This window comes from Drosophila novamexicana, unplaced genomic scaffold (genome assembly GCF_003285875.2).
Source record: "Drosophila novamexicana strain 15010-1031.04,08,12 unplaced genomic scaffold, DnovRS2.1 tig00001209-arrow-arrow-pilon, whole genome shotgun sequence".
NCBI lineage: Eukaryota > Metazoa > Arthropoda > Insecta > Diptera > Drosophilidae > Drosophila > Drosophila novamexicana.
The window spans coordinates 58860-79970 of NW_020824843.1; the positions used below are offsets into that span (position 1 = coordinate 58860).

At 38.4% G+C, this 21111-nt stretch overlaps 2 protein-coding genes, 1 non-coding gene and 1 pseudogene across 3 annotated transcripts; all 4 read right to left on the minus strand.

Annotated features, from left to right (window-relative positions):
- Window position 1: 1 nt before the first annotated feature.
- Window positions 2-120, minus strand: LOC115766646 (annotated as a pseudogene).
- A 292-nt stretch (window positions 121-412) lies between these two features.
- LOC115766632 lies at window positions 413-531 on the minus strand. Its single transcript, XR_004018234.1, has one exon. It is a non-coding gene; the product is annotated as a 5S ribosomal RNA (ribosomal RNA).
- Window positions 532-1496: 965 nt separating this feature from the next.
- LOC115766584 (odorant receptor 56a) lies at window positions 1497-4330 on the minus strand. The gene is made up of 6 exons (XM_030710570.1): window positions 4024-4330; window positions 3538-3968; window positions 3267-3482; window positions 3104-3205; window positions 1813-1965; window positions 1497-1751 (listed from the first exon to the last, which is right to left on the minus strand). The coding sequence occupies exons 1-6, from the start codon at window positions 4328-4330 to the stop codon at window positions 1695-1697; spliced, it is 1266 nt and encodes a 421-aa protein (XP_030566430.1). The 3' UTR covers window positions 1497-1694.
- A 15604-nt stretch (window positions 4331-19934) lies between these two features.
- LOC115766560 lies at window positions 19935-20567 on the minus strand. Its single transcript, XM_030710538.1, has 2 exons — window positions 20491-20567; window positions 19935-20428 (listed from the first exon to the last, which is right to left on the minus strand). Exons 1-2 carry the CDS (start codon window positions 20545-20547, stop codon window positions 20078-20080), a joined length of 408 nt encoding a protein of 135 aa, XP_030566398.1. The 5' UTR covers window positions 20548-20567; the 3' UTR covers window positions 19935-20077.
- Window positions 20568-21111: the final 544 nt, after the last annotated feature.

The following is a 21111-nucleotide window of genomic DNA, read 5'->3' on the forward strand; positions in this document are numbered from 1 at the left end:
ATGCCAACAGCACGCGGTGTTCCCAAGCGGTCCCGCATCTAAGTACTAACCGCGCCCGACGCTGCTTAATTTCGGTGATCGGACGAGAACCGATGTATTCAGCGTGGTATGGTCGTTGGCGAATGTCGAGTGCTTAGAGCCCAAACTTGTAGCTGGACTTTCAAAATCCTGAGGAGTGAACTTTTTGCTGCATTCAGAAATTGTTGTTATGCTACAAGTATGACGTTTGGGGCTCAGCATTTGCAAGAGTCGGCCAATGAAGGCAAGAAAATTTTTATTTTAATATATAAGTCTGAACGACAAGACGGCAAGTAGTCGGGAAAGGGGAAAATTAAAATAATAATTAATACGGAATTTGACTGAATAATATTTTCAAAAATTTGTTCGAGCTATAAAAAAAAGTTGTGGACGATGCCAACAACACGCGGTGTTCCCAAGCGGTCCCCCATCTAAGTACTAACCGCGCCCGACGCTGCTTAATTTCGGTGATCGGACGAGAACCGATGTATTCAGCGTGGTATGGTCGTTGGCGAATGTCGAGCGCTTAGAGAATAAACTTGATGACGAAATTTCAAAATTAAAAGAAGTGAATTTTTGCTGCATTTAATATGGTTGTGAAATGCTACAAGAGAGATAGGCAAGAACTAGTTAAAATGTCTCTGTTAATTTTTTATAAATATATATTTTAAATTGAACTTGGTTTTACTACCCGTGCTTGAATTCTTAAAAGTGTTTCTTTGTTTCCACATCAACAGCTCACTTTTTAGAGATGCATATCTGATCTGTAGAGCAACCCTTTTTGCCTGTCGCTTGTTAAGAGTAGTTGTCACCCCACACGCACCCTTACCCTTGGGTTGGGTATACCTGCCATGGCCTGAACCCATTAATACTCATTAGTATCTGCATTTTTTTCTATGTGTTGCGTTGGGAGACACTCAGCGTGCGCCTTTATCAGCCATTTAGCCACTTTGTGTGTATAATCCCCGGGACGTGCAATAACCGCAACAATATGCGTGTTTATTATTGTTGTTGGTTTGGCTCGTGGGTTGTTGTTTTGAGTGCGGTTCGGCTTTATTCCTTTTGTCTCTATACTCTTAATATTATTAAAAAATACACCCAAGGGCACAACAATTCGGTTGATTCGGTTAGTTTTGGTGGTGGCTTGACGTATTCGGACCGTTTCCAATATATGTACATAGACCAGACGCATAAATTCAGTCCCAGAAAACCCCCCAGACAATTAGAACTAAGGCAGCAAATATTGTATTTGCGGCGGGTGGCGTTGGTTTCTGGTCTCTGGTCTCTGGCAGTGGCATGTGCATACTTACGCTTAAGTAAAAAGTGCAAAATCGTTTTCTAGCAGCCATTGAAAGAATACAATTTAACAATAAAAGCACACACAATGCGCCTGACATTCGCTTGCCAGCGAGATACGTAACTCAAAAGTGATAAATGATGTTGCTTGTTACTGACATTGGCTTTTGAGTAGCAGCCCATCACGTTTATTTGCGCTGTAAAATGTTTTAGCATTTTGCCAACTCGTCTGTCATGCGTTTTTTCTTCTTCTTGTTCGTCTACCACCCAGCCCTCCCGGCAAATGAATTGCAAGCCATGTTAACTGTCATGTTAGCCAAACGACGAGTTGACAAGCGCAACGGCATTTGATTAGCGGCACGACGAGCAGAAAATAAAAGCTAATACAAATGCGAGCTACGCAGTAAATTGAAATAACTGTAAGCGCCACGCATAATCTGTGGCATTAAAAAAAAGAGTTAAAACATTTAAAAGCAATAATGCAATCATTTGACTTACATCTAGAAAGGTTCTCAGGTTCAACTCGACCAGCAGGGCGCGCATCTTCAACGGTCTCTGGGCGTACATCATCATGAAGAGCAGCATTCTTTGCACTGGCAGGCTGAAGTTGTACCAATCGCCGGCATAAAAGGCAAAGCACAATTCATTCTGCTGCAATTGAAAATCAATTCGAAAAAGTGCAAATAAATGCTAACTAGCTAGCTAGAAAATAAAAGGTAACATGACAAGAAGCAGGCTGTTCACTAAATGTGGAATCACAAATTGCAAAGAAACAAATGAAAAGTTGTGGAAGATTATCTCAGAAAAAGCATTTAAAAAAGAGAGTGGAACTATATTAAGTATAACTTTACATTCAATTTGGAATTAATTCTAATAAATGGATATTCATTAAAGGTGGAATCATAGATTGAAAGGAAATAAATAAAAAGTTGAAAGTTGAACGTATTATCTCGGAAATGGCATACAAAATGTGGAATAAATAAATATCACTTTTAAAAAAACGAAAACATAGTTAACATTTTTAAAAATATGTTTAATTTAGAAATACAACTGAGCCTTGATTATCTGGAACTCCATTGACCGGGAACAACGGTTAACTGTCTATGAAACCTGATTTACCTCTATTTTTCGGAAACCTTCTCTTAAGCTTCTATTATCCAGAATCCAGAATCCAGGTTATAGATAAATTTGCCACGTTTGGCAAAAACATTAAAAGAAAAATGATTTATATAGATGACTTATAGGAATTAACTGATATTATCCGGAAGCCCTTTCCTTAGCTCATGGATAATAGAAAAACTCAAGTTTGTCAGAGGCATAAAGGAATATTGTTTTCTATGGAATAGAAAACATATATTGTTTAAACTAAATAAAAATAACATTTTTGAATGTTCATATGTGAATTTTTTTTAGCGGGATTATTGATTATTCGTATTCACGGATAAAATCAAAACTAATTGTGTATTTATCGCGTTTTGATGCTTTAAGCCGTATGCCAAAAAGTATTCCACAATATTTTTGTGCGCAAGGAATTATCCAAAAACATTTCGGATTTTTTTAAACAGACACAATTTAATTTGGGAGCTCCAAAAAATCAGCTATAAAAAATGTTTGCATATTATGCAATTAAATGTAAACAATTTTTGATCAATTAAAATTTGAAGGGGCAATTGTGTGAATGTTATGTTTTTGTGTGCGATTGGGTTTTTAGTTTTACTATTTTTGATGTTATAAGTTCATACTCGACCATTCATGAATACTAAATGAGTAAAGGGAATCAAAAACCTACACATTCAATAATGAGAGTCGCATGCCAATGATATACCCACAGGATCGCGGCCATGACAAACAGATAGATAAACATGAACGAATAATCCATTTTGCTGGGCACCTAAAAATATCAAAAATAAACTAAAATAAGAATTTAAAATATAAATCTGTGAAAAACTTACGCCCACCGTCAGTGCAAAGAACAGAAAACATATGAGTATGGAGAATATTATAAAATCGGCCATGACAGGAATACGAATCAGTTGCTCGATCTGCCCGACAAATGCACGTATCCTGCGCTGTTCCTGGACAAAAGACTTGCACAGTTGCAGCTGCCAGTGGATAAGCTCGTTCACAGTTAATTGTTGCGGCAACAGCTCAGGCTTTAGACGTTGAATCTGCAAATGCCAAAAACTAGCTCGAGCTGCAATACCCACACACACATGTACTCACATCCATGGCAAGCACACGTTTATTGAGTATCTGCAGCTTGAGGGTCACATACTTCATGAGGCACGTGATAAAGGTGTGCCACAGCGGTATTGTGGTAATGCCCAGGCTGAGTGCATACCATGGACCCAAATAGCCGATGAAAAAATTATCGTATAGCTCGCCAAAGGGAAACAGTTTAAAGAGTAAAATCGGTTGCGCCTCGCCGCGAAGCACTGCGGCAGTGTTGAAAACAGTTTGCGGCAAGAAGATGGTGCGATAAATGCAATCCGACCAGGCCATAAAACCAGCCACCACCGACGGCACCCACAGCAAAAACGTTATAGTCCTCACATAGCGTTGGGTGGTGCGCAGCACATCCAACTCCTGATCATCAGCCTCGAGCATTAGTTGCTGCAGATCCGCATGGGCTGTGCGCAGCATTAAGACAACGCCTGACCATGACTTGGATTTAGCAACGTTTGTTTAGATCTCTCATTAGCTACTCACGCTCCCGCTGCATATAGGCATTCAGTGTGGCTATAGAGACTGTAAAGTATTGCACCGCTGTCGCCCAGCTGGTGGCGCCATCATTGAGATTCTCATAGCCACGGGCCAGAAACTGGCGCAGCAGCATCAGCGCACAGCTCAGCCAAATGGAGGAGGTGAAGATGGTGCAACGGACCAGTGACAGCCACGGATGACGCTGCTCCATGGAGGCCACATAACCGTACCAGCGAAAGCAGCGCAAGTGTATACGAAAAATGGGATTGTCAAAGCTATCCGGCGTTAGCTGCAGCTCCTTCACCTTGTACATTTTGACTGTGCCCGGTTGGGGCATAATTTTAGCCTTTTATAGCCTTCGTCTGTTTACCTTCGGCCAACGCTTCCATTTCGATTTTCTGGCTAAGTGGACCGCAATTTGAATATCTAAGGTGCTGAAAATTGCATAGTATGTAATTGTCATTTAATAGCTGCTATTTAACTATATTTAATGTCTGCTTGCTTTTGGTTAACAGTTGTTTCAGTTCTCCGGGGGAAATGTGACAAATCGTGCAATTATCATATATATGCAATTGAAACTAAACTTGAAATTTACATTATGAATGTTAATATATTCTGTGAGGCCTTCTATTTAACATAAATACAAAGGTATAATTGTTAATTATTAGTATTATTCACTTTAAATTCAATATGTTATGTCTACAAGCTATTAATTCAACATTTTTTAGGCATTCCAAAAGTCTAACTCTAGCCCAGAATTTATAAAGGGAACTTTCCTAATGATTTATCCATAAAAAAACTAAGTCAACTCACCGTCGACATGAAATTCGGGGATCGAAGCCTTATAAAAAAACTGTTTGAGTGTTTACATTAATTTATATGCGTTATTTTTTAATTAATTGAAAGATAAGTTTAGCTTTTGTGAGGGCAGGGCCAATGCTTAGAATCGTGATAATTTTAGTATTTTTATTTCAGCACTATTCGTATTATCATTATTATTTATTAGTAGTATTATTATTAGATAAGTACCCATATTATTTTATAGTATATGCCTGTCAATTTACTCATTATTTCATGTCCTGCCGCATTCTTTTCTATTTTAAACTAAAGCAGGGTGCACATTAAGCTAACTATTAAAAAGAAGAAAAAGCACTGTCAAAAACATGTCAAACAAGAAACTCAAACATACCCTACAGTCAATGCAAAGAAGAAGAAAAAGAAGGATGAAGAAGATGGAAAAAACTGAGCTTGCAGAAAAGTTCATAAAGTTGAATTTCACTAACGAAATTTAACTCGCATGCAGATGCTGTGCACTAAAACCATTTGACATTAGACTTTTGTTTAGATACTTCAGTTAGTTCTTGTGGACAAAGTTTTGGCAAAAAGGTGCCAGCGAGCGTAACATGCAAATCTAATTTCCAAGTTAAGAACAACAATTTCCAAGGTAGGGTGGGGCCAAAGGATTGCCTGTGGAAACTATGATATTACGTAGTATACCTTTTTTTGCTACACAGATTAGGAGAACAACAAATACTTTGTTGCAAACAGACGCAAACTTGAATTCATGTGTACAAATTCTTCCAATTACTGATGTGTTATGAGTAAATAAACTAGTGAACCAACTTTGCTTTACTTTAATAAATAGATTAGCTAGTGAAACAGATAAATTATTTATACGAATTGCAGAAAAGCCGTAACAATAATGCAGTTACAGAAGTTGCAAACATAGCATAGAACTTACCAGTAGTTCGTGGTTTAAATTATTATAAACCATTACTATATTCCTCTACTTTCATGAATAGAATGATGCGCTGGAGAGCCGGAAAGTTTCAGTTAAGGAATTGATAAAAAACATCAACAATAAAACAGAAAACAGAGGTGTACTTTTCAGATGTAACGTAAGCCCAGTGGTGTCTGAGCGTAGAACTAACAAGCGAAAGGTAACCGGCTCAAATTATAAGTGGATTAACTATCAATATACTCCTTTACTTTAATGAATATATAAGCCAAGGATCCATATATGCATAATGCATAATAAGAAGCGACAGGTCGCTGGTTGAAATTACAAGTAGATAAACAATCACTATATTCCGTTATTTACAGAAAAACATACACAATAATGCATATAAACATAAACAATAATACTTACAGAAAAACGTAAACAATAATGCAGATATATATAATATATGAGATTTGCACTTGCCAATTAGAGATCGACAGTTTAAATTCTGCGTGGTTGAACTATAACTATATTCTTTCATTTTAATTAATAGATAAGCTTATAATTAATGTTTAAAACTGAATAAATAAGCTGGAGAAACAGATAGTTACAAGTGCGCTTTTCAGTTGTAATATACGAGAGAGAGATCGCCAGTTCAAATTTAGCAGCAATTGGCGACTGCATAGAAGCTTGTCGTCTATTTAAGCGTCTTTGATAGTGCACTACAATTTCCTATTGCATGAAATTCGAATTTTATTTTTGAGTAAAAAACTCTTAAAATGATTACTAGAGAATTATGCTGCTTATATGCGCACCAAAGCGCCCATTCAAATTGATTTACAATCGGAGCTGCTTGTAGTTACTTTAATGCTGGCCTTTGGTAACTACGCTCCAATTTGCTGAGTGGCTTGTCAACTGCTCAGGTTCCTAACTAGCCACTTGAACTTACCCGACTCGACTCCTGGTTGCCCAACTGTAGCCGGCAGCTCGAGTGAGCTTAATTCACTGGGCTGTGTCTATTCCTGTTGCACGGCTAATGGCATTATATGAAATGAGATTCTTTGCATTTGCAGTCAAGCAGTCAAAACACACACACACACATGCACACACACACAGTCGCACACACACAACAAAAATGGGCAACTTGTGAATGCATTGTCAATGCGACAATCATATGCAGCATTTGAGTAATTCGTGGCGTTGAGCATTGGGTTGGGCTATCCACTGAGGGCGTTGGGTGGTGACTGGCTGATGCATACAACGGATATTGTATCTATAGCCTGGCCGTAGCAGAGTGTCGTCTATTTCACAATTTGCATTTAATATCCTTGTGTGAATAATTTACAAATGCAATAAACGTAAATGCGTTCTAGGCAACGACGCACTCAGACTTGGGTTCTCAGCTAGAATGGCAACTGAAATGGAGCATAGACCGAAACTGAATCGTATATCGTAGCATTGAAATGCTTCAGACGTTCAGACTGCCACGCTCCAACTGGCTGCCCGGGGGCCTAGCTGTAGGCCCATTCCACGGCTCCTGCTGCTTCTGCTGCTCCTGCAGCTCCTGCAACTGCTGTTGGTGTGGATCCCTGCTCGGGCGTCGCTTTAGCTGTACGCATATTTGTATGTTGCATGTTTGCAACTGTCTGTTATGTTAGTATTTGTACGTGTGTCTGTTTGTTTGTGTTTGCAAATGTGTAAATGCATTCGCATTTGCCCCGCTGCCTTACCACCAGCCCCTCGCCTGCCCACACACGAGTCGCTTTGTGTTGGGTTGGCGTGAAATTTGCTGTAAGCAATAAGCCTGTAAGGATATTGAAAGTCACTCGTTTCTGGTATTTACTTATGCATTTGTTTCATGTTTGGCAAAATGATGCCACACACACAGACACAGACACACTCTTGCACTTCCACACACACACGCACATGACAATTGTGGGTGTTGAAAATGGGCTGTGAGTGGAAAGCGCTTGTTGGTTTACTGTCTCGGAATTCGCTTGAAGCTTTTCACGCTACATTTCCACATTGGCCTTAGCCAGTAATCGGATATTAGTTGGTCTTAGTTATTGTTATGGCATATTTATAGCCAGTCAAAATTGCAAACGTTAGCCAAATGGCCGCTGCTTAAAGTGCCACACATAACTTGGCCAGTTAAGTGTTACCTATGGCAAAAGGGTAACTGGATTCGGCTTCGGTTTTCAGCGGCATGTTGTGTGTGTGCAATTTCTGTGGTTTTTTGACTTCTATGTGTATGTGTGTGGGATTTGTGGTCAAGACTTTACAACTTGGCAATTGTTTAATGCCAGCTGTCCATGTTGGTCAAGCAATTGGAATTCCAATATCACATTTTCAGTTCATTTCGCAAAGCGCCAAGGAATGTGCACAAAGCAACATTTGAAAAACAAGCCAGCAAGATGAGCTACTTTTCTAATCACGTCAATTGTAATGTGAGCACTGGAAATGTTTTCATTCCTCAAGACTTTTCTTTATAAGTTTCCAAAGTAAACTATTTTTCATTACGCATTATTATTGCAACAGTGTGCTTGCCACAATGTGTCGTTCTTATTAATAGTATAAAACGGTCGATGTTTTCCATGGCAGCTGTATGACATAGTGCAATAATGCAATCCGGCCGGTTCCGACATATGTACTGCCTGCAACAGAAAGACGGACGGACCTATGCAATGTTTCACGACGATAGCTTTCAAACTGAGAAACTAGCTTGCATAGAGACAGACCAACAAACAGATGGACATGGCTATGTCAACTCGATTGTGGATGCTGATCTAGAATATATATATTTCATTTAATCAACAAATCAAAGTTCTCTTGACAAGGGTATACTTATTATGATATAAGCTTGATATATTTGATCAAGAAGAATATGTTTATTTATATGCGTGGCTTATATCATGACACAGTAATAATACCCCCTAAGAGTAACACTTGTTTTTGACAATTCACATTGTAAAAAAGTACATAAAACAGCTATGATAAACAATCGCATATTTTATGCCTTTTTGGGACATTATCAAACACTTTAGGAAGTGTGGAAGGGGTATGCCACAAGCCATTGCCAATGTAGTCAGTTTTTGTGGCTCATTTGACAGCAACTTACAAGTTTGTCTATATGCTACCGGGCGATGAAATATCGTTATATTTAACCTTAAATCAAGTCTTTTAAAAGTTCATAAACTTAAAGCGCAAGTGGGGATTGGGCTGGTCTTGAGGGCGCACAAAGGCAGCAGCAGTAGAAGTAGTAGAAGCATGTGGGAGTAGTTTGGTGATGGGTGTAGGGATGGGGTGCGGGGGCGCCAACCAGCCACTAAATTGTTTACACGCAATTTCATCAAAACAATAAATCATGCAGTTGAAACGGCACAACAAAGGCGGCGACATTGCCGTCGCCGGCGTCGCAGTCGCTGTCGCTGTCGACGGCATCGCCGACGTCGCGACGTGACGTCAAGTTGACATTTGGTGAAAATCAAATCAAAAGCATTTTTCCGCACAGCGGAAGTTGGCGCTAGCTCAGCTCCAAGTCAAACTTGGCAAAACACACATTTATAACAAGAGGGTGGCTCACACACAAACACACAAAACACACACACACAACACACACACACACAACGTGTCGCTGGCAATAAACTTGACGGCCATAGTCATCAATCCTGCTAGCACAAGAGGCAAAAGTTTCATTTTTTCTGTTCGCTGTTTGCTTGTGCTTCTTCTTGTTATTGTTGTTGTTGCTTTTCTTTTCACTCACATTTGCACATTTTTATTTAATTTATAAGTATAACATTTAATATTAATTATACGCCATGTAAGCCCATTGCGCAGCACACTATGCTCTGAAAAGCCAAGCGCTTAAATAAGTATTTGTGCATTGGTCAGAGCTGGCAGTGCCCGCTTTTCATTTCATTCATAAACTATGCATGTTTATTTGCACTGCAGCTGGCCACAATGACCGGCACATAAAGGACAGCAGCCGTGCAGGGTTGTGGTGAGGGGACAGGAGTTGGGAGAGCAACAGTTCTGGGAACGTACTGTGAATTTCTTTTTTAACCCTTTTCACTTGCCCTTTGGCGCTACGCAAGAATTAAAAAACATAAAAAAGCAGGAAGTACATTTATTCAAGTTAAGAATAGCCGACTAAAATATGCCCTGTAGATTAGGTATTGAGTCGATTATAAAAATATACGTATATGGATGGCAAATAAGTATTGAATGTCGGCAAAGAAAATCCTATTTTTTTATAATTTAATTTTTCAATAATAAAATATGTCTTTAGACAAGAAAACAATGACTAAATTTTGATTTTCTGTTTGAAATACGGTTCATTTTTTTGAGTGTATGCATTATACAACTAACTAAAATTGATGACTTAAAGAATGAAGATGGTATTTCCTTACAGAAATTCTAGGCATAAAACATAGAGATCTTTTGAGTTTTTTAGACTGGCTGGACGACGGTACAAGGTATAGCGAAGTTTGTTGTTCGAGTCGCCGAGAAAAATATATATTTTTTGTAGAAATCTATATTCGACGAGTTCACACAAGGTTTTGCATATCTTAAGACATACTACAATAGGACTACAGAGGGCGCAAACACATATTCTTTATGAGGGCGTAAATGCCAGGTTTATATTAACACCATTTCATGCTACCCTTTTTAATCATTTTTACAGATAGTTTTAACAGCGTATAAAACCCAAAAAATAACAAAGCATCTTTTCTAAAAACGCGTCGAATCAACCATACTCTATACCATATTAATTTTAAAACAGTATCTCCAAATAATTTTATAGATATCGTACTTTAAGCCACAAGTACGATATCTATAAAATTTTTTGGACTCTGATTTTACAGACTTTCGGCATATATATATATGTATCCAAAAAGTCCTGGTCAAAATGGAAGCCTTTTCTCAAGCACCTTAATTGTTAGAGTATTTAGACAAATGAAAGAATAAGCGTAAAACGACGCGCCCAAGTAAAATACCATAATGTTTAAATTGTGGTTGGTTTGCTGGCTCCCACATACTAACGCAGACCGGCACACACACAGCTGCGCACACACACACCCTCGCACATACACACGCATAAAAAAATCAGCATCGAGTTTTTATTTGCATTAAGAAATTATAATTATGGCAGCTGGTTTGCTAGCTCTGGCTCGCTGACTGCCTGCTCCCGGCTGGTTGCTTGGTTTTATCAGCTTTTGGGGTTATTTTCGCCCTTTACGCCATAGTTGCTCCTCCCCTGCCCCCTTTTTGGGCCACCCCTGACATGCCGCTCCGACTGTCGACTGCCGACTGGTGCCCGGCGCCGGCTGCAGGCTCTCGGCTGCGTGGGGCGCACACTTTTTAATTGAAAAGTGCAAAATAATGTTAAAGAAAAGTAAAAAGTGGTCGCGAGCAGAAAGTATGCGTCCAAGTATCCCACCATTCCAACTGGAATCCATTCTTATGCCCATTTCCCGTTTCCATTCCCGTTCCCAAGAGGCATGCCACTGTTTGTGCTATGTGTGCGAGAATTGTGTGTGTTCGGCCAGATGAATGCAGTTTTTTGTTTAACTGCGCGCAAAGGGGTCAGCAAAGGGCTTACAAAAGAGGGTTGGGTTGGGGAGAGGGTCGGGTGGGGAGAGGGTTGGGTGTTGGGGATAGCAGGGATAGCAGAGAGAAAGCTCGTGCTCTAGTCGCTATAGGGTCTTTGGCCCTTCATTCCCTCAACTGCGCAGCGTTAAAAAGCATAAATTCTGACTTTTACCAGCAATGAAACTGAGACTTGGGGAGTTACAGCCAGCGGCTATCTAAGATTTGTTTAGCTCTATTTTTGCCCACAAGCTCGCAAAAGTAACTCATAATACAACTTTTAACTAGGAAAATGTTTACACAAATTATTATTTCATGTCAAGAAATAAGACGCTGTAAATTGTTGAAATTATATAGTGCCAAATGTTTTGTGAAGCATTCAAAAAATAGGACACAAAAATTACATCAATAATTTATTTCTATTCGGTAAAAACATGACAAAGCATGAAAAATGGAGTGGAAAATTCGAAAATTTGGTTACATTTTGGAATTTTAATATCAATAATAAAGCAAAAATATTAAATTCAAATCTAAATGCAGATATAATCTACAGAGCAAATCATCATCATAGTGTTGGAAAATTTTGATAAAAATTGATGTCGAAATTAAATTGGTGATTCCATTTCCAATATTCATATGCTAATGCTCGCATTATAATGTGCTCAACACGATGCTATCATGGCGAAACGTTAAGTGGATGAATACATATATCCATTTTATCCATTTATCGATAATTACGTCACTTACCAACACTTGCAGCCACGGTTAGCTGCGAATGTCCATTGAGTGCACTTTACTTAAAATGCATAACATTTGCGCCACTTATGCAAAAATAAGGCTGTGCTGCATTCCTGGCATGCTGGCATCACCTGGTCAAGACGCTGCTTGGCTCTGGTTGTCTAAGTTAGCTGCAGTTGTTGTTGACGAAATGAAGCATATAATTCGCATGGAGCTGAGCGGATCGCAGGTAATTTTTAAATTGATGGCGCGAAAATTACGACAAACGCTGCGGGGCCAAAGTCAAGAAGCCAAGCTAAGAGCTGAGCGGAACCGTTAGAAAGGCGCAACTTGCATCAAGTCAACTGTGAAATAAGCCCGCAGTCAATGGCTGATGTTGGCTAAAATGCTGTTGCACAACGCATTTCATTTATATACCCATTGTAAATGGCTAAAAAGTTGTGCAACTTGTTTTGTTCTTCGATTTCCTAAACTATACATATGCTTGGTCAGAATCGACAGACGCATCATGTCCCAAATCGGAGGTGTTTCAAATCAACGATAGCTTGTCCTATTTCCGTTAAATCGACGCAAACCGATATCGATATTCTATTAAGGGAACATATCTCGGAGATTACAAGAAGAATTACAGTCTCTTTATTTATATATAGAAGTATATACTTACATATTTAGAAGCTAGAATGTTTGTAAAGGTAGCTTTTAGCTGAGCTCAGGATATCTACAAGTCGAGTACACCCGACTAGAGCGCTCCAACTTGTTTTATTTTTTTGCTGCTACTGACCCGGCCAAGCTAATTGTGCGCACAATTGATGATCGCTGCCTGGGTTGTGGGCGTGGCAGTAGACTACAATTTTGTGCCCAGCAGCCAAATGACTGAGCGCTGATTGAGCATGGCAAAAAGAACTTGTGCGTGTGTGTGGCGCCTGTTAGTTGGCTTTAGTTAGCAAATTGGCCTACAAACTTGTTACCATTTATCACACTCAGTGTCAGCATATCAAGCGTGCAAAAATTTTGTTGGCAAAATATCAAAAAGTTTTTGAGCGGCTCTTGACAAAAATGCGTGTCGAGAACACAAAATGACACTTAAAGGTACGAGCCGTAGCCGAGGGAAGGTGTGTGTGGGTGTGAGTGTGGGGAGGGGTGGGGGAGGCTTGGGTTGAAGCAAACATATGCTGCCACACACACTCACACACACTCCCGTACACACACACACACACACACACACTCAATCAGGTATCATTTAGGCTGGCAACCATCAATCTTAAGCTACTTTATCTTAAATGTCATGCAGACATACTCGATACTAGATGCTCACACTTATAGATATCAGCGAGGGTAGTCTGTTAGGCAAATCTATTTGGATTTGCCAATGCCTTTTGTTTGCCCAAGAATAACAATTGATGTCACCAACAGCATTAGCAGCAGAAGCAGCGGCAGCAGCAGCCCAAAAGCAACTAAACTAAAAGCCCAAAGAAACAGAAAAAACGCATTTGTTGTCGCATACTTTTAGGCGCAACACAAATTTCAGCAAATTTGTGGGGCGAGATGATATAGTATCCACATTTCCAGCAATGAGTATGCGGGGGCTGCCTACTCTAGACACAAAGTCTCAAAGGTAAACACTTCTATATACTATATATTTTTTAGATAGATAGCTTATTTGCACTGCGCTTCAAAGACTTTAAGTACATTGAATAATTATTGATTAAGGCATACTATAGCTTCAAAAGAAAGCGTGAATTTATTTGTAGTTTAGTTTTTTCTTTTTTTACACGAATTTCATATTTGGCTGGGATTTTTTTTTTTTTTCTTTGAACAAAAATAATGGCAAATTAAAGCAAGCAAAACCAACAATCTAGAGCCGGACAAACTCATAAACCCAATACATGTTATGTTGAATATACTTTATCAATTACATTTTAATAGTTTTCTAAAATATCAATAATATATTGGCATATAAATAATATATATATATAATTCTAAATATTTTAAAATTAATTATTTCACATCATATCAGTTGAAGTTTGAGTAATCCTTAATATTACAAGAATTAAGAAAATTCTCAATTTATTTAAAAATGCCAAAAAAAAGCTTATGTGTATTTTACCAATTGAAGTTTGCTTTATCTTTTATATTAAATATTTCTTAGTATTTATTTATTTATTTATTAATTATTATTTATTTTTATAAAATATAAAAATATAAAATTTAAAAAATTCACTTTTTTTGTACATTCTTTTTCAGAAGGAAACTCCTTTACTTTCTTGTACTGCCACACTGCTTAAATGCCAAAATAGATGTTACATAAAAAATTAATGGTAACAACAAATATCAGGTACGTTTTTTTTTTCATTGTTTTTGATATATTTTATGTTTTTTTTAATATATTTTATATTTACTTATTTAATTATATTACAGTTTATAAGTTCCCTTCTACGCCCACTTGAGTAAATCTTTAAAGAATGCTATGATTTCCCTTTTGCCATTTTCTATTGTTATTATATTTTGATTTATGGTTCATATTCGTCTTTAATACATTTTTGAATTACTTTAAAGGATAATACAATTTTCATAAAATTTATTTCCCCAAATATAGTCTGATTATTAAATATCCTGCACACGCATGCGGTAATAATTTATCTGATCATAATTTATTTAAGTGTTGTATGTGTGAGTATGTTGGCAACGTCTACAGCTGATTTTGACAGGCACTTTAACGCTCGCCAAAAGTCTTGAAGAGTCTTTAACACTGCTGCTCCTGGAGACTATGACTCCCTCCCCCCTGCCATGTGGCAGCAACCCTTTCTCGCCAGTTGATTTTGTTCAACTGCAACACGTATTTGAGTGCAACGCGTTTGGTCTTTGGACATTTCACATAGCTCACGCCTACGAAAAAACGTGCAAGATTTCAAGAAATTTTTTATTTGTTGTGTGTGTGTGAATGTGTGCAATACCCAAACCACAGCATTTGAACCCTTTCAGGCTATACCCGGGCAAAAGCCATTGACACTGGGAGCAACACGCGCTTTTGTGCGAAAATATGCAATTGAAATGTTAAATAAATAAAGGCGTAAATACTTGAGGGGCAACAGCAACGACAAGGCAGAACATTCAAATGCTGTTGTGTTGGACGTTATGGATATACACAGAAGTAAATATACTAAAAAAAAAAATACCAAGAAATAGTAACTTAGTTTGGGTGGACGACGCTTCGATACCCTAGAAGGGCAAAACGGATTCAAATCCAATTGAAATAGGTTTACTTTAGTTATATAAAACAGACAACATAAAATTGTATTTAATGAGTAAAACGAATTATTTGGCATACCATGACAGATACATGATATATAAAGACGATAAAGATAGTTTTCACATGTGTTTTTACTGCCGAAAATAGAAGCTTCAGTACCAAATTTCATTAAGAAAGACCAGCAGAGAATCCATTTCCCATAGGCCACGAACTTAGTTCTGATACGATGAGGTTAGCTTCGATAAATTCTCTTAATGCGGAAAAAAGAAGCCTTAGTGCCAAATTTCATCAAGATAACCCTGCGGGGAACCCTGTTAACATGGGTTAAAATGGGAAACGAACTTATTTATGAGACGATTAGGTTGCTTTCGATATATGCTTCCACTCCAGCAAAAAGAAGCATCAGTATCAAATTTCATCAAGATAGCCCTGTCGAGAACCGAGTTCACATAGGCTAAAATGGATACGATAATATCCATTGATACGATTGGGTTGGTTTCGATACATGTTTCTACTCCAGCAAATAGAAGCATTGGCACCACATTTAACCAAGATAGCCTTGCACATCGGATAAAACAAGCTGAAAATTTGCTTACGATCAGCTCAGTTCTACTTTCTGATCAAAAATATATTTGAAGGCTTTACAGACCATTTCTTCTCTAGCGTTACACAATTCTTGGCAAATTTATAATACCCCATTCCAGGAATTATAAAAATAGAAAAGCGAACCGTTATGCATTCCATAACTTTGGAATCGTCGTCAGACGTTGACGTTGAAATGAATGAATGAAAATATGCAAGCAACGTGATTCTCAGTGACGCGACTGCGACTGCGACAGCGACGCCATATTGCTTTGGGATGGTGTGGGCTGGTGGTTTTTTCTCCGTCAGGGGGCGCCATTGGGAAACGTAACCGTTAGCAATGGCATTGCCAGTATGGTTACCGTAACCGTTACCGCTACCCTCTTTTTCTTCCAGCTAGCTCCATGGCCGTGAAGAGGAACGGGAACAATATTCGCATTTGCTCGTTGGTATTTTCTGTCGAGTTCAGCGTAAATTCATTCATTTCCACTTGAATTTACAATTATGCGAAACTGTTGTTGAATGGGTTTTGACTTGCTCGGAGGTTTTTGGATTGGGTTCTCACAGTTTGGGATTTGGAGATTGGGTGTTTTTGTTGTTTCGTAGCTGTTGCTGGTTACGTTTATGCATATTTCCTGTATTTGCCATTGGCAGCATCAGCACCAGCAACAACTTCACTATTTAGCTTTTAATTAACTATGGAGCCAGATGTGAGTAGCTGAGACTGTAACTGGAGACTGCCAGAGCTGGCCCACAAACTCGTAGCGCTCGTTGCCAATTGTCAACAGCAGCTGCTAAAAGTTTGCTGCCAAGCGTTGCCAAGGTGCGTGGCTGTGTATGGAATTCCGTATGATGCGATTTATTTACTGAACGCTTATGGAATGTAATTAACTTTATAAGATGTGCATGCAAAAGCTGTCAAGGGCGATTTTATGTTTGTGTATAAGCAACTACATTTATGCTGAGCACCATGGGAAGAACTCAGTTCGATCATGAATTACATTTTAGATTGTGATTTGTGCCGAGTGAGTGAGGCAAAGATACTTGTTTCAGCATACAGTACACTAGCTAAGTAGTCAATTGGTGTAAACTTAGAACAATTATCAGCTATTAAACATAGTGTTTCCAGCTAAATGAATGCATAGACTATATAATACTACAGCTGTTTTCCTTACAAAAAGCAGACTGTAATTATTTTATGGTAAAGACGAAGTAGACAATTCGCCAGTTTTCTGTCAATAAATTTTGAGTATAATTGTCGAAATTAGAGATTATCTATGCATGAGTTTTCATATTCGGAATTTGCAAACAAACATTCTCAAATAGACCGACAATTGCTGTACCCTAAGGTGGGCAATCGAGAATTGTCTAATGTGACCAAATACAGATTCTGTCGGCGCAGCCAGTAGAGCGGGATCCTTCAGTTGTTATTTAACATTTAAATATTGAACGTAATTAGCTATAAAGCAGCTATTGTAAGGAAGAGTTTAGGCATTTGAAATTTCCGACATAAGACAAAAATAAAAACTGGCAGACCGACAATTGGTATGCCCTTAAAATGTGGATATGGGTCTGTCATATATCTGCCCGCCCGAAAATCGGCACGCAGACGTCTGTCGAATCAAGTCTGCCATGTAGGTTTATCAATAATCTGGGGCAGAGAGTTTTCCAGTATAACCAACTACAGACCGATTTTTATCTGTTCAGCCTATCGGGCCGTGCTCTTTACTTAACAAGTTCTGTTGACTTCTTTAGAGGACTTTAGAGATATTTTGCGCAGAAGTTCTTAACATTGAAATATTTGCATAAATAAAATGCTCTAAGCCTCGTCTATAAAAAAACTTGCCAGCTTAAACAATCCAAACAGCAGTTCTTAAACCCATTCGTAACACAATTTGAATACATTTCTACGCCTTAAATATAATATTACTTTCATAGGAGCCTCCCGCGGCCACTACTAATCAACCATATGCTCTTATGCAATTTTTTTTTTTTTTTGTAATAAAAACTTTGTGCGCAAAAAAAGAGAGGGAAGAAGGAAACTTTTCGAATACCACTTCATGAGGGTGGCAAACTTTTTGTAGGGTTGCCTAACTGCAGGAGCCCTTCAGCTAGTTGCCAATGCAATTCAATGTCATATCCTTGAAAGCTAAAAAACAGCAGAGTACGGATATGAAAAAAAACGCCAAACTGAAAGTTTTGTTATTGAAAGTTCATCGATGAATACAGCAATACACAGTTGGCAAACGAAAACCCAGTAGCAAATCCACTTGCCGGAATACTCGAACGACTGCAGTTTGTGAGCCTGTTTCCTTGCGGCTGCTTACAGTCCATTTCCTTGTAGCCCGTTTCAACATTTTCAATTTCTTTTGTATATGCAATGGCCACATTGTAAGCAGTTGCTGCTGCTGCGAGCCTGCATCCTGAGCCAGCTCCACTAATTTCCTCGGCCAAGTCCAGACGTTGTCAGCGGCATATCCTGCCAGCCAGAGAGTCAGCCAGGCTGTCTGCTTAGCCCAATGTTTGTGTGTGGGCAATGCGTTTGGGAGGCGGGTCCCGTTGTTTGCATTTTTATTTGTATTTCATTTTCAATTGACTGACAGAGTCGTTGCCTGCCCGCCTACCTGGGGGCTACCTGGGCTAAAGTTCAGGTATGCGCTTTGTGTTCTCCAGTCCATTCATCAGAGTTATTTACTTTTTAACGAGTTGATTTCATTCAATTTGTTTGCCCAGGTTTCAGTGGCTATTACAGCCAAACAGCAAAAAAAAAAAATTAAAGAAAAAGGGAAAAGGGTTGCCACCACATTGCAATGCTCTTGAATATATTCCAGTCATACTTTGGCCACACTTTAAGCTGTTTCTTATACTTGCCCCATTAAAGCTCTTTCATATAAAGAACGGAACGGCAGCGCCGGCAACTTCTCTTATATTCTGGTTTTTGTTTTTCTATGGCCTTTTTATACCCTGCATTCAAATAACATTTAAGAAAGGGTATAAGTGTTTTAAAATATATTTATCAAGGTTAAAAGAAAAGATTTTTATTTAGCAACATGTTCCTCCGCCTGCCTGTCTATACGAACTCCCTAACTAAACAAGCCTAGGGTATACAATTTGGTATGCTCGTATGCTGGACTCAAATTAAATGTAATTCACATTTGGGTAAGCTTCATACGCTATTGAGAATTTTATATTAAGAAATATTATCTTTTTCTACGGAAACCTTAAAAATTGCTTATAAATAACATATGTTAGATGCGCTTAGAGCTACTTACAGGGTGTCTGCCAGTCCATCATATACATAACTGGTGCATTTTACTTGTTTATTTTTTACTACATTCAAGTCCTGCACGCTACCAAGTCAACTTCTTGTGCCTTTGGCGTTTTTTCGGTTTCAATAAATATTTTCGCAATGCAGAAATTAAAAATTCTTCGAAATAATAATAGAACATGACGAGAAAATGGCGAATTCAGTGCCCACAAGCTGCCAAACCAGCGTTGTCTATTTAACAGAAACTTTGTACGCCTTTGGGCTTCCGATAACAACAACAACAACAAGAACAAGAAGAACAACAATTTCATCGAAGTGTCCCGGACCCTGGCAATTCGATTGAAATTGTTGCCAGTGGCTATGATTTTATGAGCATTTCGTTTGTCTTGGCGGAAGCGTTCAAATATAATTAAATTGTTCGCATTTTACAGATGCTTGCAAAATATGATCAAAATTAACCAAGAAAATGTTTAAGCAATAAGTGGCGCCATCTGTTGCACATCAGCAGTGGCTAAACGAAATGAGAGCAAAAAGTTTGGCGAAAAAAATTGCAAAACATCAAAAGCGCAAATGAACTAAATTTGTAATATTAGAAAAGTATAAAGAAAGGAAAACTTGAAACTTTGGTAAAAAAAAGAAAAAAGAACACAATATTCTAGCTGCTGGCGCCATCTGTTGAGCATTTGCAAGAGCTCAATTGCGTAAGGGCAAGACACAAGATAATCTAGAAAACTTAGCTTTAGCTGGTTTATATAATGCATATATTAAAAAAGCATTGATTAAATTTGGCGTAATGTATTTGTTGCTGCTTTTAATTAGATATTAAGTTTGTTGTGGGTATTTTTTTGGCTCTTGTAACTAAATGTTGTGCGTTGTGCATGTTTTGCTTCTCCGTAACACACTCAGCAGCTGTCTACATTTTCATCACCTCGCTGACATGCTTTTCCAGGCAGCTCATGATCTGGAAGGCCGAATCACAGGGATTGGCGCCAGTGACACTGCCGCAGGCAGCCAGAGCCTTTTCCGCTTGCTCCTTAGCCGGCGCATCCTTAAAGTGCTCCAATATCTTATCATTTAGTAGCTGACCCTTGCTGTTCATGAAACCGAGCTTGACTAGGATACATTGGGCCGAGCACTTGACGTTATCCTTGACCTCCTCGGGCTTTATTTTGCCCGATTTCAGATCGGCAATATCCTGTTCGGCTACACCATTCTCCGACAAGCAGGTCTCCACAATTTGGCGTCCATTGTCGGCATCGTCAGCCTGAAAGGTTTGATCCCGAGATTTGGCTAGAATGGTGTGTTGAACTGTTGTGTTTTACTTACCATCAGGCAACCAGTTAGACAGCCCAGAAGCAGCGCCAAAGCAAATGCGGACTTCATTTTGCGCTAGTTTTGAATTAACTAATTCTGTGAACTCCAATTGCACTTTTATAGGTAATCGCAACTTTGTAACTGCATTTCGCATGACACTTTTTTTTTTTAATCATTATCTAAAGTTGGTTACGCTGAGTGCACATATGAATTTGTCACTGTCATGGCCATAGGCTAACGTGATGCCCTTGCACTTTGCATATGTATGTGTGTAATTAGCATTATAATCATTGGAAAAGCGCAACAGATTACAGCAGATGCTGTCATAAGTTAATGCAATTTGCCATTTTTTAATTTTATGTATTATTTTGTTAATTTACTAGCTGTTTCCGTAAAAGCTTGTCCAGTTAAGCGAATATTTTGTAGTAAAAATATATTTTTGGGACTATTAAAAATAATGTGTATTATTATATGAAAACGTATTTATTGAGAATAAGTATTAAGACTTTGGGAACTTTAGAAAGAATACCTTGAAGAGTATGGGAACTTTGCCTAGAGTCTGTCGAAACTATTTTCTTGACAGACACGAAGTTGGTCAAATTAAAAGGCAGACTTTCTGACGATTCCTAAACT